General features: G+C 34.6%; 2 protein-coding genes and 1 long non-coding RNA gene across 6 annotated transcripts; 2 read left to right on the top strand and 1 right to left on the bottom strand.

Annotated features, from left to right (window-relative positions):
- Nucleotides 1-64: 64 nt before the first annotated feature.
- Nucleotides 65-1964, top strand: LOC114154122 (uncharacterized). The gene is made up of 2 exons (XR_003597497.1): nucleotides 65-592; nucleotides 704-1964. It is a non-coding gene; the product is annotated as an uncharacterized LOC114154122 (long non-coding RNA).
- tgoln2 (trans-golgi network protein 2) lies at nucleotides 1734-24947 on the bottom strand. The gene is made up of 4 exons (XM_028032927.1): nucleotides 24727-24947; nucleotides 4726-6203; nucleotides 4464-4547; nucleotides 1734-2817 (listed from the first exon to the last, which is right to left on the bottom strand). The coding sequence occupies exons 1-4, from the start codon at nucleotides 24779-24781 to the stop codon at nucleotides 2812-2814; spliced, it is 1623 nt and encodes a 540-aa protein (XP_027888728.1). The 5' UTR covers nucleotides 24782-24947; the 3' UTR covers nucleotides 1734-2811.
- LOC114154119 (uncharacterized) lies at nucleotides 16044-21961 on the top strand. 4 transcript variants are annotated; one of them, XM_028032924.1, is made up of 9 exons: nucleotides 16044-17774; nucleotides 18114-18248; nucleotides 18380-18514; nucleotides 19356-19424; nucleotides 19552-19646; nucleotides 19975-20101; nucleotides 20500-20617; nucleotides 21340-21416; nucleotides 21593-21961. In XM_028032924.1, exons 1-9 carry the CDS (start codon nucleotides 16578-16580, stop codon nucleotides 21701-21703), a joined length of 2064 nt encoding a protein of 687 aa, XP_027888725.1. In that variant the 5' UTR covers nucleotides 16044-16577; the 3' UTR covers nucleotides 21704-21961. The 4 variants fall into 4 exon arrangements, 3 of the variants coding, with proteins under 3 accessions (XP_027888725.1, XP_027888726.1, XP_027888727.1); XR_003597496.1 differs by lacking the exon at nucleotides 19552-19646; XM_028032926.1 differs by lacking the exon at nucleotides 16044-17774 and having other exon boundaries at nucleotides 17796-18248.
- Nucleotides 24948-25537: the final 590 nt, after the last annotated feature.

The following is a 25537-nucleotide window of genomic DNA, read 5'->3' as shown; positions in this document are numbered from 1 at the left end:
AGTGGTAAAATCAACCTTTATTGAAGTTTCACAAATCAGATAAAAGTTTCACAAATCCCAAACATGGTTTTAAATATTCTGCTACTAGAGCAGAATAATCCAGTCTAGTTTTGAAGCGTTTAGGTGTTGGTAGTTTTTAAACTAGAGTCGATCCAAGATGCGGAAGCTATTGAAAAATTAGGTGGAATCGCCCTTTAGCCATTTCCCGAATCGTAAGCTAGAATTTTTAACCAACTTCAGTTTCGTCAAAAGGCACCAATCCCACCTGGGAACACCCAGAATGTGCTGGAGAGTTTTGTCTGGGTTTCCCTCCAGGACCTGCTAGCCAATCTTGGTTAAGCAGAAGACAATAGATAGGTGGCCACTTAAAAATTTCTATAGGATATTGATTATTGAATAAATGTTCAAAATGTCCCGTTGTCAACAATGACATAGTTATTAGGTTAGGATTAGATTACATCAGAAACTAGTTACAAAATTACAGATGCTGAAATTCAAGCCAAATGTTACACTAACTATTTGCATACTTGTGCATTAGGTCCATCAAGATGACCGTTCAGGGGTATTGAAACATTTTACAAGTTAAGCTATGGTATGGAACCTTTCATCGCTCTTACTATTTCGTAATGCTTTTGTCAAAGCCCTATGCATTATTATTACAACAAAATTGACAATAAGAACTATTTATTGCTGTTTTTTTTAGGTCACTGCATGGCTGCGGTGGTGTCACAGCAATCATGGAACCACAAGCACAAATACTGCTCTTGGAAAACATTCCTACTGGTAATTAGCATCTTTAGGATACCAGTCACATAAAGAATAGTGATTTGTCTCACTGCAAATCACAACTGCATTTAGTCAAGTTTTCAAATTTATTGATAGTTTCACTGAATAAACAGTGGGAAAAAAATGTAAAGCTAACAATCCCCACAGTATGGACATTTTGGGGGGTGTTAAACATTAACTGGAATTTGTCATGACAATAATAATCAGAATTATAAGAAATGTATCACGATGAACTATAAACAATAGGGCCCACCCTTACATGCCGACCTTTGTGGAATTGGACACCAGTGTCAGACTGCAAAAGACTTGCTGATGTTCACCTTTCAGCAGAACGACCTCAAACAACAGAAAACTTCAGATCAAAGCACAATCATGCCTCAGAATGTTGTCAGAATCTAGATGTATGATCTGTGAGGACCGGAAAACTGCTGTCAGAGCAAAAGGTACATAAAGAAAAAAGCATCAACTCAGCTTCAAATGAACGCTACAGTTACCAGCTTTGAACTCTTAAAAAGTTGTTACTTTGTGTTGGTGTACCTGACACCAACACAAAGTAAAATATCAATGAAATACTTTAAGGTTGTAAATTTGAGAAAATATGGGGAAGTTCAGGATGTTTAAGTACTTCTGCAAGGTACTGTGTCTGCTAAAATAATGCAAGACTAGCATGCAATCTTGTTATATTTGAGGGCATTTTTTAAAACCAGAGCAGACAAAACCTGATATTACATTTTATAATAAAATGTCTTGTTTTCAACATCCAGATGAGAGTCATGCTGTGCATATCTACTTTAACCAGAGATATTAAGAAGCTTTTTTTTCCATCCTGGAATGATAATGTAATTTTGCAGTTTTTAGCCCTTTTAGCCCATTCCTTTTTGCAGATGACAGGGATTAAATTAGAGATGTGCTATTTAAAGTATTCTAAGAGAAAAAAGTGACAGAAGAAAGTTAAAAAATAGCTTTTATTTTAATAGAAGCAGTCAGCTGTTCATATTTGATATGAAGTAAAATAGCAGAATGTCTATACAATTCTTTTTGAAACTCAGAGGACTAAAAAGATTAACTGTTTAGCATACTACAAACATGGCTTCCAGGAAGCAGCAGAATATTTTCTCTTTCACCAAAACTTGCTAGAAAAAAAAAGATTACTGAAAGTATGAGGCAAAAAAAAAAAAGAAAGACAGCAGCACAATAAATCACAATATTTTCTTAAATCATTTGGCACAGGTATGGCATTTTTTTCTAAATACAAAAACAAATCCATTCAAGTTGAAAGAACAAACTTCTTATTTTAGTGGTCATGTCATGTGTACAGAGCAATCTTTTTCCTGAAAGAACCAAAACATAGAGGCTGCAGCCAAATCCCACCCTAGAAATGCAATTTAAGGTAGAAGCAATATATTGTGGACAACAGATCCAACCCATCAAGTGGTATAAGTTGAGACAAAAAAAACAAAAAACACCCAAAAGTCACCATTGGCCAAGCATGCTATATCTGGACTGACAAGATTTTAACAGTGGCTCCAAAACAGATTGTTTAAGGAAACAGCACAAATAAAGGCATTTAAACAGAAACATGACATTGACGACTTATTCAGGTGCATGTTGAAATCTGTCCAGTATCATAAAATAAGACGGAAGTGCAGACAACTGATTTGCTACTTCTACACCCTGAGTGAGGGCCTTCGACAGGCCAGATTGCAAAAGCAGTGCAAAATACTGCAAGCCTATTTCACATAACTTCCTTTTTTTAATGCAAGCCTATTTCACATAACTTCCTTTTTTTAATGCAAGCCTATTTCACATAACTTCCTTTTTTTACTCCCCTCCACCTCAGCCCCCTCTAACTTCCTCCCTTTCCCAATAAGGCATCAGTGTCGTCTGCATAGTCATTCAACATTTAGAAGTCAAGAATAGAAGAATGTCCATTTAACAGGTCGTTTTATTTACTGTAGATCCCTGATTTGTATCCACTCGCAGTCTACTAAAGCCGTTTTCTCAGCTTCTCTGGGCAGCTTTGGATCACATCTGAAAGAAAAATAGTTGAAAGTCAACAAAATTTGATTGGATTTGATGAGCCTCTCATCCACGCAGGTGGTGAAAAAGATCATCATAACAATGCTTAAACATGGCGGTGGCAGTGTGATGGTCTGGGAGTGTTTTATTGATTCAGCACCCGGATGAATTTTGAAGTCCACCTATGAATTTCAAATTAAAGAATCAAAAGAGGAAAACTAATTGAAGGCTTTGGAGCGGCCTAGTTAAAGTCTAGATTAAACTGCGACTGACCTTAAACAAACTGTACATGCTCAAAAACCTTCCCATTTGATTAAAAATAAAAAACGCTGCTGGGCCTGGTCAGTTTCTTTGGTTTAATAAATGAAATCATTTGAATGGTGTTTTATTTGTTTTCATTCTGGCTATGCTTGTCTGATATTAAAATGTGTTTAAAGAAATTAAACCTTTAAGTGTGACAAAACAAAAAAAATAAATCTATAAACATAAAAATACGTTTTCACTGTACTACAACAACATTATTTTTTTGCACTAGCTGTCTAAAACCAGATAGAGCTCAAGGTAATATAAGTCCATTTCTGATTGGTCGATCAGTCGCTCTTGATGTCTCCTCCCAACAAGTTTATCTGGGGCTTCAGACTGGAAAATAGAGTACATCAAGAAGGTTTTGTCTCATCATGGTCAGATGTTTGGCTTTTCCACTAAAGGTCATGCAGAAGAACTGGTTTGGATTCCATCACCCAAAAGACCAGACAGAGTTTTGTTATTACTTCATAATAAATGTTTCATATTTTTTGTATTTTAGTGATATTGGAAGGACAGTTTTGCATGGAGGTACTATCCAGTATTATCCCTGTAAAAAAATTCTCTAAAATCCTCACCTTAAATTAACATCGTTTAAATGTTAATTTAAACAATGCTGCATGAACACTTTTACCATCAGATTATTAGCATTTTTGTTTTTTCATTTTAAGTTGAAAAGAAAAAAAAACAAAACAATCGGAACTCAAACTAAACTTGATAGTTTTAAAATACCATTTGCAATGTTTTGATAAGCTGCTGTTCCCAGTACGCCTGCTTCTGGCTCCTGATGAAGCGGTTCTTGATATTCATGTTAGCATGTTATCCAGAGGTGCTTCCCTTGTCGTATTGTTAATCCTGTTCCAGTGTGGTCCAAAGACTGGAACCGCCTAGTCAGTTACCTGGGCCAGGACAGAGAGCCCATTCAAATCAGTTGCTACAAATTCTCTGTTAATGAAGCCGAGAGGAATGAGGTCCGAACTGTATAGCTGCAGAGATCCAGCTAGTTCAGTAAGTGTAAGTGGCAACAGCTCGACTTTAGACGCAATAAGGACCTTCATCCTGTTTTGTGACTGTGGTGGCGCTAAAAGTCGGCAGATAAATACTTCTTTCCAACTCCCTTTTTATTCCCCTCTCAGAATAAAGCTAAAGCATAACTCAGTTGCAAACTGTTCTTTATTGTTGTTCTTTCAATCTCTCATTATGTCAATTGATTCTTTTAAAAAATTAAACATAAAAATATACAATCTCACATTTTGTAGAAAGACTTTTCTAAATAAAAAGGTAAAGATTTTCTCCTTCAGACTGAGTTTGTGCAGTAGGATGGTTTGTCGTAATTCATTGTTGCTACAACTTACATGTTGTTCCAGCTTCTGGTAATTTGAAGATTTAGGTCGACGTGTGGATCTGGAATTCTTCCCTTCCAAAACAAAGGCGATAATCTGGATAAAAAATAAATAAATAAAAAAATTACGATTTTGATCAGTCTTACAAAAATTAGATTTAGGTTCCCATAGACTAGCTGTCAATAAGAGAACTGTAGTCTAACTGTGCTCAGGGCTCTTTCACACAACAATATGGAGTTACATAAAGTTCAGTTTCATTGTATGTTTAAAGTACCTTGCGCTTGTTGTGCTTAGCGATGTAGAGAACGACCACCAGCACAACTCCGGTGACGAAGTAGGCAAAGAAATGACTGTTTTCATCCTCCGTCGTTCTTGAATCCCCTGGATTGTCAGATTGATGACCTGCATGGTGCTTTCCCTTCGTATCGGCTGTATTTGTGTCTTTGTCGGTTTCACCAGCTACATTCTCCTTTCCCTTCGTATCGGCTGTATCTGTGTCTTTGTCGGTTTCACCAGCTACATTCTCCTTTCCCTTCGTATCGGCTGTATCTGTTTCTTTGTCGGTTTTACCAGCTACATTCTCCTTTCCCTTCGTATCGGCTGTATCTGTGTCTTTGTCGGTTTTACCAGCTACATTCTCCTTTCCCTTCGTATCGGCTGTATCTGTTTCTTTGTCGGTTTTACCAGCTACATTCTCCTTTCCCTTCGTATCGGCTGTATCTGTGTCTTTGTCGGTTTTACCAGCTACATTCTCCTTTCCCTTCGTATCGGCTGTATTTGTGTCTTTGTCGGTTTTACCAGCTACATTCTCCTTTCCCTTCGTATCGGCTGTATCTGTTTCTTTGTCGGTTTTACCAGCTACATTCTCCTTTCCCTTCGTATCGGCTGTATTTGTGTCTTTGTCGGTTTCACCAGCTACATTCTCCTTTCCCTTCGTATCGGCTGTATTTGTGTCTTTGTCGGTTTTACCAGCTACATTCTCCTTTCCCTTTGTATCGGCTGTATTTGTGTCTTTGTTGGTTTTACCAGCTACATTCTCCTTTCCCTTTGTATCGGCTGTATCTGTTTCTTTGTCGGTTTTAACAGCTACATTCTCCTTTCCCTGCGTATCGGCTGTATCTGTGTCTTTGTCGGTTTTACCAGCTACATTCTCCTTTCCCTTCGTATCGGCTGTATTTGTGTCTTTGTCGGTTTTACCAGCTACATTCTCCTTTCCCTTCGTATCGGCTGTATTTGTGTCTTTGTCGGTTTTACCAGCTACATTCTCCTTTCCCTTCGTATCGGCTGTATTTGTGTCTTTGTCGGTTTTACCAGCTACATTCTCCTTTCCCTTCGTATCGGCTGTATTTGTGTCTTTGTCGGTTTTACCAGCTACATTCTCCTTTCCCTTCGTATCGGCTGTATCTGTTTCTTTGTCGGTTTTAACAGCTACATTCTCCTTTCCCTTCGTATCGGCTGTATCTGTTTCTTTGTCGGTTTTACCAGCTACATTCTCCTTTCCCTTCGTATCGGCTGTATTTGTGTCTTTGTCGGTTTTACCAGCTACATTCTCCTTTCCCTTCGTATCGGCTGTATTTGTGCCTTTGTCGGTTTTACCAGCTACATTCTCCTTTCCCTGCGTATCGGCTGTATTTGTGTCTTTGTCGGTTTTACCAGCTACATTCTCCTTTCCCTGCGTACCCTTGTCACTGCCAGAATTACTTTTTGGAGAACCAATTTCTGGTGCAGATGTCTTGACACCTGTTGGAGCCCCTGAGAAAAGAAAAAGCAGCAATTAAATACAAAATATCACGGAAACCTCCCGCATGGCAACAGCTCGTTTATTGCTCAATGTCCTTCTAACTTGATTTCTTGCAAAAGTTAACCGATAAGTAAGTGAACCTAATCTGATCCTTCAAATTCAGAAAATCCTAAAAAATCTATCATCCAACCAGACATTTAACAAACAAAACATGCCCTGCCCACTTCTTGGCCCAAATGCCTGGGGTGGGTGTAGTGGATCTAGAAATTAATGTGTTACTAAAACAGACACCCCCATTTTTGAAAAGATTATTTTAAGATGATTAGAACAACTGTCTAACATTAGCTGACTCATGTCAATGACTACCTAGTCAGTAGAGGGCGCTACTGTGAGTGAATGAACAAACGAGGAAACTTCTATAGTGTCTGCCCGCGCATGCGCAGTTAATAATAAACCGCTGCCAGCAGAGCAAGGCACAACGTATTAACGTATCTGTTCCTCATCATTCACAGGTACTATTTATAACTATTCCTAAACATTCTTAAAGATGTTGAAAGTAATGTGAACTGTCTGTGACATTATAGTAACATTTTGAGAGAACTTGATCCGGGTTCTGAAAAGTATTTGATTTGTTTTGTCGAGTCGAATAATGGCTACCGTTAGTAGTTCTTTAACGGCTTGATTACAGAGAGCCCCTGGGATGTACAGATGTGCGGGTGAAAGAGAACATCGTATTCGTTTACGTTTACTTTTTGGTATCTGAGCTAATGGCTGAAGGTATGAATGGGCATTAGAGTTATTACTGTCTTTGGTGATGGGAAGTTATTATTTTGATGAACATTAAGTTTATTTTGCAATGAACGACATATACACTCAGAGGCAGACACACGTAATGGGTTATTATGTTGCACTTTATTTTATTTTACAAAAGAGTATTTGTTTGTATGACTCAGGTTATTAACAATATTGCAAACCAAGAGGTCAATTGTATTTGAGCTGTTTTGAAGTGAAAGACTATGACAGTGTATTTTGACATGAATACTATCCCAATGTTATGATGTTTTGGGATAGTGTCAACTCAAGGATAGTTTGATATTTGTGTTTAAATAGAATGACTGAATGTTTAAGACTGTTGGAGTTAATAATAAACCGCTGCCAGCAGAGCAAGGCACAACGTATTAACGTGTCTGTTCCTCATCATTCACAGATCCACAGCGCATCCTGCCTGTGCATCGCTTGTGCCGGCCCAGATTCCCCCTAGGTCTGGGGCCGGTAACATGGGCACCAAAACATTCAGCTCATAGAATGTTATAGTTTTAGTAATCGTAACAATCATAATAAAAATAGATAAGGCATGTACACAAAAGTACAATTTTTGCTCTAGATAAAGATTAATCTCCTGTCTAGAGTCTCCTTGTGCTGCCCCTCTTCTTATGGTTTGTTACATTATGCCTCAAAATCAAGTTGGGCCAAATCCTAGCTTCTTCCTCTGAGCATCATCTGAGAGCACTCAGTCTGAACATACGTTCACATACAGCGTACAGAGCCAAGTAGACATCTTAAGTTTGACACAAATGTGGCGGAGCGAGGATTCTCAAGAGTTGAGTGTATGCCAGAACACTATTGACTGAGATTGTGTGAGATTTAAATGCACACCCCTCAAATTATTGTTCACTCACAGAGATATACATACTCAGATCAGTCTCACTGCATATGCAGACTGGTCACTACAGCACTCAAGTTGGTGGCACAAATAATGCTATAGACAAGAAAAGAAACAGGAAGAACCTTCTAAATTATTCTGCCATTGGTAGATCAAAAACTAGGCCTGTCACTATAACAAATTTTGCTGAGCAATTAATTGTCTCAAAAATTATTGCGATAAACGATAATATTGTTTAAAGACCTTTTTACACTGATTTAATGGAAATGATGTAATAATGCGATTTCCTGCCAAAGATACAGTAGATACACTTTATTTTCAAAAGAACACTTAACACTGGAAACTAAAACAAACTAAACAAAACAACCAAAAACAATAATAAAATATATTCTCAGTCTCCATTAACAAAAAATGTACTTGAATTAAAAACTAAACAACATAAAGCCAAAGTGGAAATAAATACTGCATTCAACCAAGAGTGCAGATTATGAAGTCTGTATATCATATTGCCCTTCAGTAATAATTAGATTTAAATAGAGAAGATGGGCACATCACCTGATGCAATAGTGCTTTCTGAGGGGAAATTACAGAGAGGAATTCCAAACAGCTGACACGCTGCAACCTGTAGTCCAGCGGACATTGGAGATGATATGTGGAAACAACATTAATGTTTATTCAACATTTGGTGCAAAGAATATAGAAATGACAAGGGGAGGAGTTGGAGCGAAATTGCTACCGCAGTTGATAAACCTTCGTTAACGTGATATAAGGGACATAAATAGGTTATAATGATTTTCATTCAGGCAGGACTTAACGCTGACACTAGAGCAACATGCATTGCAGGTAGATTGTAGTAAAGCATTGATTAATGTCTGGTTTTAAAATTAGTTCACTGGACTTGTAGCCATTATTTTGTGCCCATTGTTGGACACCACACGACAGGATCAAACCCGATCGAACCCTTATACCTAGGATTTCTGTCGGCTAATGTGTGGACTCTCAGGTTTTGAAAATGGGCCGACAATCGGCTGAAAACTCTAAGATCGTGCAGTGTGCGTTTCGTTTTACACTAAGGAAATGAGGAAGGGGGGGTCAGTGGAGAGCACCGGAGCTGAGCCTTTTTTCATTCAGTGTCATCAACAGAAAGAGAAAAAGGCCGGAAGAAATGATAAAGCCGATAATTAAAATGAGGTTGATAGTTTTAATTTATTGTGCGATTAATTGATTTATTGTTTATCACGACAGGCTTACCAAAAACTGCATCAAAGTATCATTTTACATTAACTACTGGAGCGACAAACTGCTTTGAACAAATAAATATGAAAAATTATAAATGCAAAAACAACAAAGACATGAGAAATGAGTCTGTGTCAATGAAAGTATCGGTGTAATTAAAATTAAAAGTCCTGATATCGTGTTAATGTACAAGTTAATCGAATGGCTTTGCCAAGGCTTCATTATGACATTTCATTCTGGAAGTATTTTCTGATGCAAGGAAGTCAGCTCTTGGTGACATAAACTGAAATACTCAAGACATTACTATACAGCATTGCACAGTCATTTGTAATCTACAGTTACTTACAGAAAGTGAGGTAAAATAAGCACCATACACTGAGTACTATGCTTCACATTTTTACTGCATATTTTATTTGCAATTCTAATTTGCTCACTGCATTATCCAAAATCAAAGTATGAATGTATAGAAAAAACTTAACATTCTTTGGGTGACGCTGGACACAACTTTAAACAATATCATCAGTGAAAGTTGAGGTAAAAGAAAATGTACTGACAGAGAGCAATTTTTAAAAAGAATGATTAAAAAAAAAATCAGAAAATGACAGATTTTGAGAAAAAAATCTGTCTTAAGTTTGGAATGACTCCCGCAATGAAATGAGGACTATTAGTTTTAGAGGGAATGAGTAATCATCATTTATTAGTGAAGTTCATTTTGACCTACGTGATAAAAAGTATTGACACTGTCATAAAACAGCAGGGAATTGTGTGGAAACAATTGATGGAAGTCCACAACGATTTGAAATTTGCTGGAAGGAAGAAAAAACTGCTACTATGATCAACAAAGGATTAAACTTTGTGGGGCAGCATTTGGCTTAGGTTACCCAAATGGTTAACGACGACACTGGGCGTGATCTTAGTCTTTTAATGAGAGGATCAAAACGTTATCAAAATTAACCACAATCTAAAAGTTAACTATGGATTTAGATACAAAATTAGCTCAACCATAGTCTTAAGTTTTTAAAGAAAAAACAACAGTGGACAGACCATATAAAAACTCAACAAAAATGGCCACAACATACAGTATCCTCTATTTTTAATCACACTTAAACATTTTGGATCATTAAACTTACATGATATCAGAGAAAAATAAACTTGATAATTCTAAAACAGTTATTAAATGGCAATTTTATTATCAAGTAAAAAAAAAGCTACCCAAGACAAGCTGGCCCTATGTGAAAGAAGTACCTACTCCCCTTGTTAAACCATCACTTAGTCGAATTACCACAAAACTTCATGAGCCATGCCTAAGCCCAACTGTCTGACCTGTACAGTAAAAAAGCATAAAAATACTACAACTAGTAGCAAAAAGAACAAAAACGTTTGTCTCTTTAATGATATCAAAACTCTAAAAGACTGATTAGACAAAAGTGGAAAACTATTGAAGGTGTGTATTCCATTACATGTGGTGTGAAACATTGTTTCAGGAAAGGATAATCCTACCTAAGCTAAACATGGTGGCAGCAGTGCAATGGTTGTCGACTGCTTTAGCACCTGGACAAAATATTGTTTACAATAATGAATTCTGCTCTCAACCAGAAAGTTTTGAAAGTCTGTAACCTTAGTCTGTATCCTTAATCCCAAGGGGATTGTAAGGTACTGTAATATGTCACTCTGAATAGTTCTAACAAACAAAATGAATGGTGTAGTCAAAGTCTGGACTTTAAATGTTGATGTGTTACCTTTAAAACAATTCGGCAAATAAGAGAGGGCCAAAATTCACGCACACCAATGATAAAGACACATTGGCAGTTATTGTAACCACTTGATGTGTAGCCAACACATTAGGGTTAAGATGCAAATTGTTTTATCCTTAAGAGATTAAATAATAATATAAAATCTGCATTTGCATTTAGTTAGGTGATCCTTGATAATATTTATACAATGATATTAAACATGTACAAAAAAGCAAAAACAATAGAAAGCTGTAAAAGCCAAACCATTTTTTTTACAGCAATGCATATGGATAAGGTGAACTGAGCTAAAGGTCTATTTTTTTATTGTAATTATGCACATTATGTTTTAAATCTGCAACTGAAACATTTGTCGTATACTGGATTAGTGACAGTCTTTGAATGATCTACTTGACTACGCAGATTGCATCGGTGGGCGTCTGCATCTAGAACAGGAAATAATCTACATTCTGCCTCTTTCCGGTAACTTGAGAGGTCCATCAAAGTCATTTAAAGGCAAATATTTAAACTGCAATGTGCTTCTGTTCATTTAGTCTATGAGGCGGACTGTATCACAGTATTTTCTAAAATAACAGTTTGAAATAGTTGTCACCCTGCTGTAAGTATTAATGCTTGGTCTCTAGTTTTCTTTTAGTCTCTGTGAATACATGATTTAATAACACTTCAACTTCTTTGTTTGAAAGCTGATTATTTTTCAGCATAATGAGCCATAAGAAAATGGCAAAACAAAAACCACACTCAGGTGAAGCTGTGAAATAATTGTCACACTAGTGAAAAAAAAAGACATTAAAATTTAATCTTATTGTTTATTACTGCACATGATTTAGGAGATGAGGCTTTCTGTCCTGTGCATCTGCTGTGATTCTAAACCTTGGAGACGAAATGTGTGAACACTAACAATCTCTCAATAGAGTTAAGGTTCAGTGGTGGACAATCCATGTGCAAAAACGATGTCTCGTGCTCCGTGAACCACTCTTTCACAATTTTTGCCCAATGAATCGTGGCATTGTTATCTTGGAATAAGCTCATGCCATGAGGGAAGAATCCCCCCTTTGATTAAATAACTTGTATTTAGAGAGTCACCTGACCTCCTTCTTTGGCCACATGATGTCGTTGAACCTAAACCTGACCCAACTGAAGCAACCCCAGATCGCAGCACCGCCCAGAATCATTTTTGTCTGCTTCTCTTCTTACCCTGAGGCGGATATGTATGGACTCATCAGACCACGTAATCTTCTTCCATTGCTCCAGACTCCATTCCTTATGCTCCCTTGCAACTAAAAAACTTTTTCTGACTAACATTGTTCTCTTATGACCACACTGTTGTTCAGCCCCAATTCCTTGAGATCATTTTGCAATGTGCTCATGGTAATATTCACCGCAGTGAAGTTAGTTTCAAGTTGGATATTCGATATTCGAGCTCCGCGGAGTAAGCGGCGTTTAGCTCAAGGTTGATCCGATTTATGAACGTTACTGTCGGCCAGCGGTTCTCTATCGCTCCCGGCCGCAGCGCCCGAAGGTTCACTTAGGGACTATCAACAAATTACCGAACCAAACATTCTTATCAAAGAAATGTTAATAAATGCCTTGAATTGTAACCAACTAACTAATTGTCATTGCTAATTCATGCTTTTACATGAGCCAAAATAGCATCTATAAAATTTTAAAGTCATATACAATATTTTCAATAATTTTAATATTAAATAATATAATGTTTTCTTCAATAGCTTCCAGGTCATGTGACCTAATGACTCTAAATCACTTTGAAATAATTACAATAGTCTCTATAGATGAGGCACAGACATTTGATTTCCATTTTTAGCCATTTTCCATTTTTTATTAATTTTTTTTGTCAAAAATGAGGGTTTTTCTTCAATAGCTTCCAGGTCATGTGACCTACTGACTCAAAATCACTTTGAAATAATTATAATAGTCTCTATAGATAAGGCACAGTCATTTGTTTTCCATTTTTGATTAATTTTCCATTTTTTAGGAATTTTTTACGTCAAAATTGAGGGTTTTTCTTCAATAGCTTCCAGGTCATGTGACCTACTGACTCAAAATCACTTTGAAATAATTATAATAGTCTTTATAGATAAGGCACAGTCATTTGTTTTCCATTTTTGATTAATTTTCCATTTTTTATTAATTTTTTACGTCAAAATTGAGGGTTTTTATTCAATAGCTTCCAGGTCATGTGACCTAATGACTCAAAATCACTTTGAAATAATTACAATAGTCGCTATAGATAAGGCACAGACATTTGATTTCCATTTTTAGCCATTTTCCATTTTTTATTAATTTTTTTTGTCAAAATTGAGGGTTTTTATTCAATAGCTTCCAGGTCATGTGACCTAATGACTCAAAATCACTTTGAAATAATTACAATAGTCTCTATAGATGAGGCACAGACATTTGATTTCCATTTTTAGCCATTTTCCATTTTTTATTAATTTTTTTTGTCAAAAATGAGGGTTTTTCTTCAATAGCTTCCAGGTCATGTGACCTAATGACTCAAAATCACTTTGAAATAATTATAATAGTCTCTATAGATAAGGCACAGTCATTTGTTTTCCATTTTTGATTAATTTTCCATTTTTTAGGAATTTTTTACGTCAAAATTGAGGGTTTTTCTTCAATAGCTTCCAGGTCATGTGACCTAATGACTCAAAATCACTTTGAAATAATTATAATAGTCTCTATAGATAAGGCACAGACATTTGATTTCCATTTTTGATTAATTTTCCATTTTTTATTAATTTGTTTTGTCAAAATTGAGGGTTTTTATTCAATAGCTTCCAGGTCATGTGACCTAATGGCTCAAAATCACTTTGAAATAATTACAATAGTCTCTATAGATGAGGCACAGACATTTGATTTCCATTTTTAGCCATTTTCCATTTTTTATTAATTTTTTTTGTCAAAAATGAGGGTTTTTCTTCAATAGCTTCCAGGTCATGTGACCTAATGACTCAAAATCACTTTGAAATAATTATAATAGTCTCTATAGATAAGGCACAGACATTTGATTTCCATTTTTGATTAATTTTCCATTTTTTATTAATTTGTTTTGTCAAAATTGAGGGTTTTTATTCAATAGCTTCCAGGTCATGTGACCTAATGACTCTAAATCACTTTGAAATAATTACAATAGTCTCTATAGATGAGGCACAGACATTTGATTTCCATTTTTAGCCATTTTCCATTTTTTATTAATTTTTTTTGTCAAAAATGAGGGTTTTTCTTCAATAGCTTCCAGGTCATGTGACCTAATGACTCAAAATCACTTTGAAATAATTATAATAGTCTCTATAGATAAGGCACAGTCATTTGTTTTCCATTTTTGATTAATTTTCCATTTTTTATTAATTTTTTACGTCAAAATTGAGGGTTTTTCTTCAATAGCTTCCAGGTCATGTGACCTAATGACTCAAAATCACTTTGAAATAATTACAATAGTCTCTATAGATAAGGCACAGACATTTGATTTCCATTTTTAGCCATTTTCCATTTTTTATTAATTTTTTTTGTCAAAAATGAGGGTTTTTCTTCAATAGCTTCCAGGTCATGTGACCTAATGACTCAAAATCACTTTGAAATAATTATAATAGTCTCTATAGATAAGGCACAGTCATTTGTTTTCCATTTTTGATTAATTTTCCATTTTTTATTAATTTTTTACGTCAAAATTGAGGGTTTTTATTCAATAGCTTCCAGGTCATGTGACCTAATGACTCAAAATCACTTTGAAGTAATTATAATAGTCTCTATAGATAAGGCACAGTCATTTGTTTTCCATTTTTTATTAATTTTTTTTGTCAAAAATGAGGGTTTTTCTTCAATAGCTTCCAGGTCATGTGACCTAATGACTCTAAATCACTTTGAAATAATTATAATAGTCTTTATAGATAAGGCACAGTCATTTGTATTCCATTTTTGATTAATTTTCCATTTTTTATTAATTTTTTACGTCAAAATTGAGGGTTTTTCTTCAATAGCTTCCAGGTCATGTGACCTAATGACTCAAAATCACTTTGAAATAATTACAATAGTCTCTATAGATGAGGCACAGACATTTGATTTCCATTTTTAGCCATTTTCCATTTTTTATTAATTTTTTTTGTCAAAAATGAGGGTTTTTCTTCAATAGCTTCCAGGTCATGTGACCTAATGACTCTAAATCACTTTGAAATAATTATAATAGTCTTTATAGATAAGGCACAGTCATTTGTTTTCCATTTTTGATTAATTTTCCATTTTTTAGGAATTTTTTACGTCAAAATTGAGGGTTTTTCTTCAATAGCTTCCAGGTCATGTGACCTAATGACTCAAAATCACTTTGAAATAATTATAATAGTCTTTATAGATAAGGCACAGTCATTTGTTTTCCATTTTTGATTAATTTTCCATTTTTTATTAATTTTTCTTGTCAAAAATGAGGGTTTTTCTTCAATAGCTTCCAGGTCATGTGACCTAATGACTCTAAATCACTTTGAAATAATTACAATAGTCTCTATAGATAAGGCACAGTCATTTGATTTCCATTTTTGATTAATTTTCCATTTTTTATTAATTTTTTTTGTCAAAAATGAGGGTTTTTCTTCAATAGCTTCCAGGTCATGTGACCTAATGACTCAAAATCACTTTGAAATAATTATAATAGTCTTTATAGATAAGGCACAGTCATTTGTTTTCCATTTTTGATTAATTTTCCATTTTTTATTAATTTTTTACGTCAAAATTGAGGGTTTTTATTCAATAGCTTCCAGGTCATGTGACCTAATGACTCAAAATCACTTTGAAGTAATTATAATAGTCTTTATAGATAAGGCACAGTCATTTGTTTTCCATTTTTGATTAATTTGTTTTGTCAAAAATGAGGGTTTTTCTTCAATAGCTTCCAGGTCATGTGACCTAATGACTCTAAATCACTTTGAAATAATTATAATAGTCTTTATAGATAAGGCACAGTCATTTGTTTTCCATTTTTGATTAATTTTCCATTTTTTAGGAATTTTTTACGTCAAAATTGAGGGTTTTTATTCAATAGCTTCCAGGTCATGTGACCTAATGACTCAAAATCACTTTGAAATAATTATAATAGTCTCTATAGATGAGGCACAGTCATTTGTTTTCCATTTTTGATTAATTTTCCATTTTTTATTAATTTTTTACGTCAAAATTGACTAAAATTTACTTTTAGTAAGAAGAACATCCCTAAACCATTTGACAGCGAAATCTCTTTTATTGTGAAACGGCTTGGTTCGGTGACACACCGTAAAAAAGAATGGAGATTCAGACCAGCAAAATACTTAAAAAGAGGTAAGATAGCCAAAGCTGTAGCAGATGGTGTCAGTAAATACTACTATTCAAAGTTGAGGCAGACACCAATCCAAGAAATCACAGCGGGGAACATTACGAAAAGCCTCACTAAAGATGTTTTAAGAAAAATTTCATCAGAATTAAAGAAGAGTACAAGACTCCATGATGACATAATACTTGAGCTCGTGTTAACACAAAAACTGATTAAAGAAACAAGCATTAATTCAAACTCCAAGGGATATTTCCAACAACTTCACATTGACCCTTTTGCAGTGCATTTACAAACAGACACTGGATTACAGATATTGGCCCACCATCTAAGAAATTCATCACCTGTTACCCCCCACCTTGATGCCACAGGGAGTGTTGTACAAAAAATACCTGGTCAGGAAAAAAAAATTCTGTATTATGCTATGGTTTTGCCAGGGATGGGCAAGGACAAACCTCCTTTGCCCATAACTGAGCTACTGACCAACAGCCATACTGTTCCTTCCATTTCACACTGGTTGATGGAATTCAACAGAAAACTGACCCACACTACCAAAATCAAAATAGCACAGATAGAAACTGACTACAGCTGGGCTCTCATTAATAGTGTGCTACTAGCCTTTAACAAGGAGGATATTTCACAGTACCTACATAGAGCGTTTGAGATTGTGCATGAACATAAAGTTGTAATGAAAAACTTCACAGTATTGCACTTGTGCTCTGCCCATATTATGAAGGCTGTTACACAAGCTTTTGGGAAAAAGACCCGTGATCGAGGCTTAAAAGAGTATGCAAGCTATTGTTTTGCATCCCTTTTAAACTGCAATAACCTCCAACTTGCCATGGAGGTGTTTTACAACATGTGTGTACTATTTGATGCAAAACATTGCAACCCCTTAGTACAAACAAGTCAAGCATACCTCAACAGCTGTATCTCCAACAACAAGTCAGAGAAAGATGAAGATGGCCAGCATACAGCAGAAGCACAACACAGCAAAAGTGACAAAAGCAACAGCATTATTGCTAACTCACCATTTACAAAGACTTTCCAAGTTTTACGGGACCAAGCTCAGGTTGACATTCTGTCCGAGGAATCAGAGATCACAGAAAATCATTACTGCTGTCCTGGTATAGTTGATGTGCTTGTGAAGAACTGCATGGGAATCATCCCACTGTGGAGCGGAATGTTACTTGGCGACTTAACACGGTACAAAACACCCACATCTGCTGCAACAAATAAAACAAGCAAATCAAGAGAAACAAACTGCCATGTGGAGCTGTGGTTTGGCTTGGTAAAAAAGAACATCTTGGCCAAAAAAAAGTACCTCAGACCAGCAGACTTCATCACAAAATTGTATACATCTTTACAAGGTCGGTATGTTGAACATGTTATGCAGCATGGTCTGCCAGACAAACTTCTGGACAAAACTGTCAGAGTTTTGACTAAACCGGCGGATGATCCCAAAGAAAAATGGAACAAGAGGGAAAGTTCTGCTGGTCAGACAAAGACCAAATCCAAGTATTTCAATCCCCCAAAGACATTACCCAATCCCAGAACTTCCAAAGGCACAAACAAACAAATCACCAAAGCTGATGATGATGATAATAATAAAGAATCACAGGTAAGGTTTCACCTGCCTTTGAGGCTCTGTTGCAGTTCCACATAAAGAATTAGTTTGTTAAAAACAATGAAATTATCTGATAAAATTTTTTTGTAATATTCATTTCTGAAATTTCATTAGAAGTAAACAAGTAATAATAGCCTGCATTTCACAATTTCATAATGTGGTTAACATGGGATAACATAATTGACATCTATGTATTGCAGTCTGGTATAGATTTTGTCTTTATTATGGCTGGCTGTTAGCATAAAGTATTATTTAAATTTTGTAAAATATACATTTTTATTGTATTACTTTCAAATGTTTTGATTTTTTTTTCTTTGTATATCTGATTTGCAGTTAACCTTGCTTTGGAAAAAGAGTGACACAGAAGTTGTAGTAGCAGTTGTTCCGTCACAGATTAAAGGTCGGAGCATTGTGATTCATCATTCTGACTTGTGCACTCTTCGACCATATCAGTGGTTGACAGGGGAGGTATGTGTTTGTTTCAGTCATTTATAAAACATCTTCATTTTCAATATTAATACAAACCAATTTTGAGATTTGTATGAGAAGACTTTTGGATGCATGTTTAATATGTGGAAATGCTGATATTCCTTGTGCAGATCATTGAAAGCCTTCTGCATGTGGCTGCCCATGCATTGGGAGTCATGGACACCTTCTACATCCTGAATCACTACTCAGCTGGTGTGATTTTGTTCGGGGACAGAACTGAGCTTCCTAGACAAAGTTTACCAAAGGTAATGGATTTCTTTGTTGCTATATTATGTCATTATAAGATGAATGAACAGAACTTTCACAGTTACACATCATTTACACAGAGCTACAAAATTGACAACAAAATTACTTCTAACATGAAATCATATGTAATGTGTTTTTGGCAAATATGTGTGCTTGTTGATAAAAAGAAGAACAAGATTTAGTTTTTTGAAAAGGTTTGAATTAAAAGCTGGGTTGGTTTTAAAAGAGTCTTCTGAAAGAATTGCCATGTTTTACTGACTACTTAGCTGTTTTAAACATTGAAACACTTGACAAAATTAATGTAATTGTTCACTGCCATGCAAGTTCCAAATATAAGTGTCATATATATGGTTATCCATGCAAATGAAGAGCTGAACATGGCAGTAAGGCTGGACAACTTCTTTAGAAAACATTACATAATTAATTCCACATTTTAAAAAAAATTCTGTACTAGACACTACATATAGGATTTCAGAGTAATGTAAATGTCAATCATTTAATAAAGTAGAAGTAAGAATCTTGATCTAGTTGCACCCACATTAATCTTGGCTAAGTAATTTCATTTGATATCTTGTATGTGTCCTACTAACTAACATCAACATCACTGCAAGCTTTACACCATCCCACAGCAGCCTGTACAGGGCAATATTTAACACCTTAATTCTTGTAAAACAGTGTATTGATTATTTTATCATTTTTAAAACACCTTGTCATTGAAAAGAAAAATTTTAAGTAAAAGTAAATACTGACATGTGGGAAAAGATTAATTGCGAGACATGTGCTTAAAGTTTTTCTTTATGTTAACATTTAAATTTTGAACATTTTTAAATGCCATTTCAGGTAAACTTTGACAACTATGAAGCAGTTCTGTCATTTGTCCTTGTGAACAACAATCACTGGAAGTTGCTGGTTTGTAATTTTTTGTCTATAATAAATATTTTTTCATTTTATGGTTTGGATAGAGCATGACATATTCACATTAGTTTTAATGAAATTTTTCTTTGTTATGCCCCTTTCCTTTGTTGATCTGTTTTAGTACATCAATGCAGAAGCCAGAACTGTGTTCCTAATAGATCCTGCACAAGTATCATCTGAGCTTGTGGACTCCCAAAAGGCAGCTAAAAGAATACAGTAAATAAAGCTCTAATAAATTTTTAAAATGTATTAAAAATTAATAAATTTGCAAAGTGACCACATAGAGATTGAGTTAAAAATCTTAATGTATGTGACATTCAGATTTAAGAATACATTATGGAAATATATTATCCTTAATATTTTTTACAAATATATTGTGTAAAAAATATTTACATTAATTTAAATATTTATGTAAATATTAATTTCAATAAACTTAACATTGTTGTTGTTAATAGAAACTGATAAGAGGAAAGCGTGAGTTGTCTTATGAGCGTAATTACAGAATACAATTGCTCTTACACAAATCATTTTGTTTGTTATCCAGAGAATACTTCAAAATGAGAAGGACATGCCATGGAAAAACAGACTGGGTTGGGATCCAATGGAAAGGGGGGACAATGCGCCACCCTATTCAACAAGACGGAAGCAGCTGTGGAGTTATTGTAGTCAAAGTAAATTAACGAGTTCATGTTTTTTGTTATACAAGTGTGGACACTGTGTAATTATTATAGAGAAAAGTTGTCTATCATCAAATACAGTCTCTATGGTTAGTTAAAATGGGCTTTCGGAATTGTGGAAAGAGTGTGTATTCACTTGGAGGAATACAGACTCCCCCAACAGTAGCCCATAACTGGGGTCAGTGCAACATGCCACACAGTATTTGTAATTACACTTCTTCCATCATCTTCTAAATGTTGAAACATTTAGATGTTTCACTACAGGTATCTGTACTAACAAACATACCTGTTTTAGTATATGTGGATACACTATATATGTCCACATGAATGTTTAAGTCTGATGCATTATAATGCAATAAAAAAAGTCTTTAAAAACTTTTTTTTTTCTTTAGATGGCAAAAGCTTGGATGGAAGCCTTCCCTCTGATGCCAGATGTAGATTTTGACACAACAAAAAAGGCAATGAAAAGTGAAAGAAGAACTCTCGCTCTTCAAATCCTTGATGCATCAGGTATACCATATGTGCATGTCTTTCATTTCGACTTACAATACATAAACATACACACATATATATTTTAGAATCTCCCCATCTCTTTCATTACTGAACCAGTCTCGACTGGTGAATTTAAGGTTTTTTATTTTATTTGATTAAGATCAACCACCATCATCAAAGTCACCACAATAACCTCAATAAATGTGAAAACTAAAACATATACAAACATTGGAATACAAAACATGAACTTACAATAAAGATAACAAAACTAAACAGATCTCGCTGCTTTCGCTGGGGAACACTAAGTTTTGATTTCTTTGTGACAAGCACATCTTGACAGTTCGATTAATTCACTGTTTCAATGACTCTGTCAACTTAGATAGGGTCTGCCCTCATTAGCTCCTGCAGCCCGTGAGGTCAATAAAAACATAAAAACATTACAAAATGCAAATTCCATTTAACAAAATATAAACCACCAACAGTGCCAATCCAAACAGACAAAAATACCTAAACGATATGCAACCTTGATAATTTAGAGAAGTTACTTTACAAATGTATTTTAAGTAATCTCCAAGTATTAATAATTTTAAATGAATTTTCTGAAATAATTAGCTATTTTGTTTTATACATATATATATATAGATATAGATATAGATATATATATATATATACATATATATATATATATATCTTGTTTGAATATGCTGTATATTATGCTGTATATTTCTTATTGATTACAGTATTCGATGACCACTGTTGGTGTGCGATGTGCGCTGCATACAAAGCCCCGGGGTCTGGCCCTGGAATGACAGACTGGGTGAGAAATCAAGAGTTGTCAATGTAAATTTCAGAAGTAGACACAGGAAATAACTCTTGGGAGCCATGAAATGTTTTATATAACAAATGACAAGCAAGTAAACACCAAACTGTGTGACAGGAGATGAGTAAGTTCAGTACTGCTAAACATGTATATTTTCTTGTATTTGTGAACAGATCCAGTGTGACAACTGTGACCGATGGTACCATGCCCTGTGCATGAATATGAAGAGCACAGAATTTCAAAAGAAAAAAAAAGGCAGTTGGAAATGTGTATTGTGTAGTTAATCTTGAAACTAGAAACTGTGTTCATTATTGTTCAAAATACTTTTTGAAAATATCTGTGGAAAATGAAAATGTAATATGTTTGTTTGGCATTGATGCTATGTGTGATGTATAAAGTGTACTCGAATGATTTCAAAGAGATTTGAAGTCATTTTATGACGTAATCTGAAAGCTATTAAGCAACAATCTTAAACTTTAAGGAAAATATTCCTAAGAATTATAAAATAAAAACATAAAACATAAATGACTGTGCCTCATCTATAGAGATTATTTCTATTATAATTATTTCAAAGTGATTTTGAGCCATTAGGTCACATGACCTGGAAGCTATTGAAGAAAAACCCTCATTTTTGACAAGAAAAATTAATAAAAAATGGAAAATTAATCAAAAATAGAAAACAAATGACTGTGCCTCATCTATAGAGACTATTATAATTATTTCAAAGTGATTTTGAGTCATTAGGTCACATGACCTGGAAGCTATTGAAGAAAAACCCTCAATTTTGACAAGAAAAATTAATAAAAAATGGAAAATTAATCAAAAATGGAAAACAAATGACTGTGCCTTATCTATAGAGACTATTGTAATTATTTCAAAGTGATTTTGAGTCATTAGGTCACATGACCTGGAAGCTATTGAAGAAAAACCCTCAATTTTGACAAGAAAAATTAATAAAAAATGGAAAATTAATCAAAAATGGAAAACAAATGACTGTGCCTTATCTATAGAGACTATTGTAATTATTTCAAAGTGATTTTGAGTCATTAGGTCACATGACCTGGAAGCTATTGAAGAAAAACCCTCATTTTTGACAAAAAAAATTAATAAAAAATGGAAAATTAATCAAAAATGGAAAACAAATGACTGTGCCTTATCTATAGAGACTATTATAATTATTTCAAAGTGATTTAGAGTCATTAGGTCACATGACCTGGAAGCTATTGAAGAAAAACCCTCATTTTTGACAAAAAAAATTAATAAAAAATGGAAAATGGCTAAAAATGGAAATCAAATGTCTGTGCCTCATCTATAGAGACTATTGTAATTATTTCAAAGTGATTTTGAGTCATTAGGTCACATGACCTGGAAGCTATTGAATAAAAACCCTCAATTTTGACGTAACAAAATCCTAAAAAATGGAAAATGGCTAAAAATGGAAAACAAATGACTGTGCCTTATCTCTAGAGACTATTATAATTATTTCAAAGTGATTTAGAGTCATTAGGTCACATGACCTGGAAGCTATTGAAGAAAAACCCTCATTTTTGACAAAAAAAATTAATAAAAAATGGAAAATGGCTAAAAATGGAAATCAAATGTCTGTGCCTCATCTATAGAGACTATTGTAATTATTTCAAAGTGATTTTGAGTCATTAGGTCACATGACCTGGAAGCTATTGAAGAAAAACCCTCAATTTTGACGTAAAAAATTAATAAAAAATGAAAAATTAATCAAAAATGGAATACAAATGACTGTGCCTTATCTATAAAGACTATTATAATTATTTCAAAGTGATTTAGAGTCATTAGGTCACATGACCTGGAAGCTATTGAAGAAAAACCCTCATTTTTGACAAAAAAAATTAATCAAAAATGGAAATCAAATGACTGTGCCTTATCTATAGAGACTATTGTAATTATTTCAAAGTGATTTAGAGTCATTAGGTCACATGACCTGGAAGCTATTGAAGAAAAACCCTCAATTTTGACAAGAAAAATTAATAAAAAATGGAAAATTAATCAAAAATGGAAAACAAATGACTGTGCCTTATCTATAAAGACTATTATAATTATTTCAAAGTGATTTTGAGTCATTAGGTCACATGACCTGGAAGCTATTGAAGAAAAACCCTCATTTTTGACAAAAAAAATTAATAAAAAATGGAAAATGGCTAAAAATGGAAATCAAATGTCTGTGCCTCATCTATAGAGACTATTGTAATTATTTCAAAGTGATTTTGAGTCATTAGGTCACATGACCTGGAAGCTATTGAAGAAAAACCCTCATTTTTGACAAAAAAAATTAATAAAAAATGGAAAATGGCTAAAAATGGAAATCAAATGTCTGTGCCTCATCTATAGAGACTATTGTAATTATTTCAAAGTGATTTTGAGTCATTAGGTCACATGACCTGGAAGCTATTGAAGAAAAACCCTCATTTTTGACAAAAAAAATTCATAAAAAATGGAAAATGGCTAAAAATGGAAATCAAATGTCTGTGCCTCATCTATAGAGACTATTGTAATTATTTCAAAGTGATTTTGAGTCATTAGGTCACATGACCTGGAAGCTATTGAAGAAAACATTATATTATTTAATATTAAAATTATTGAAAATATTGTATATGACTTTAAAATTTTATAGATGCTATTTTGGCTCATGTAAAAGCATGAATTAGCAATGACAATTAGTTAGTTGGTTACAATTCAAGGCATTTATTAACATTTCTTTGATAGGAATGTTTGGTTCGGTAATTTGTTGATAGTCCCTAAGTGAACCTTCGGGCGCTGCGGCCGGGAGCGATAGAGAACCGCTGGCCGACAGTAACGTTCATAAATCGGATCAACCTTGAGCTAAACGCCACTTACTCCGCGGAGCTCGAATATCGAATATCCGACTTGAAACTAACTTCACTGCGGTGTAATATTCTTACTTTCACTATAAATATAAAGTCGACTGGCTTGACCGAAGTGAAAAAGTGACCTTAATAACTTGTATTTTTAATGAGTTTGAGCATTCAGGTCGTTCTGGTTTGTAATTACCTGATAATATGGCAGCTTTTGGGGGGATATCCGCATTTCTGAAATTTTCTTATTCAACATGCTTGTTGTCAAATCTCACTGTGCATTTTATTTTTTACCAACAGCCACATTACGTAATAAAAAAAAAAACCACAAACCAATGGCTCATATTAGCTCAGACGCAACACTTGGTTTCCGTAACAGTGACTCATATTTCTAACTAAAATACTAAATAATTTAAACTACACAAACTGTTATTTAAACTACACAAACTTTCACTCACCTGCGACCAACACGCAGAGCAGTAAAATAGAAAGTGACAACAAAGCCGTCCGCATTGTGTCCGCTGCGTCCACCACCCGGTGAAATGTAAACCAAATCTGTATAATCTAATCTGTCCAGTCCTCTCAACTCAATCCCAAGAAACAAACGAGTCAGGACAGTTTGTACGATTTACGTCGCGGTTTTGCTTCCGTGTATAAACCGCTTTTCTTCTGCTGCTCCACCAAACAGGAGGAGTTGTTTTCCGCCCCCTACTGGTTGAATGCATGTATTACATGGATGCTGCTTCATCCGATCTGGTGACTGGAAATGGAGATCAAACTGCAGGAGAAGGACCTCGCTGCAGCAAACAGAAAGGGGCGGAGACGGACCACTGTCAGTCTCAATAATAAGATTCATACCTTATTATTACCAAATAAGCTATGAACCTTATTTGGTAATGGGACCATTGCACTCCGGAATGAAGGGGGCGTTATTTCCTATATTATCCGCGGTCTCCCGTTTTTATTTTCTTTTGAAATCTGTGATATGTCTTCACCTTTAGGGAGGATTTTCACTCTCAGTATGTTTTTGAACTACTCTCTTTTATTTACTTCAGCGCAGGTCACAGTTTTTAACAAACTATGTAGCTTTCGTCTACTTCTAAATCTGCTCCTTAGTCGCATCTTTTCGGGCTTGCTACTGCCTCTAGTGTCGTGGGGTGGTAACACAATTAATTTAATTACATGACTAAATCAGAATACCACAACGTTTTTATTATTTATTATTAATTTCGGCATTTCTGGTACCGTATAAGATAAATTATCTTATAA

This window comes from Xiphophorus couchianus, chromosome 12 (genome assembly GCF_001444195.1).
Source record: "Xiphophorus couchianus chromosome 12, X_couchianus-1.0, whole genome shotgun sequence".
NCBI classification, from domain to species: Eukaryota; Metazoa; Chordata; class Actinopteri; order Cyprinodontiformes; family Poeciliidae; genus Xiphophorus; species Xiphophorus couchianus.
The sequence above is the reverse complement of the archived record's forward strand: the minus strand, read 5'-3'. Positions and strand labels throughout refer to the sequence as shown.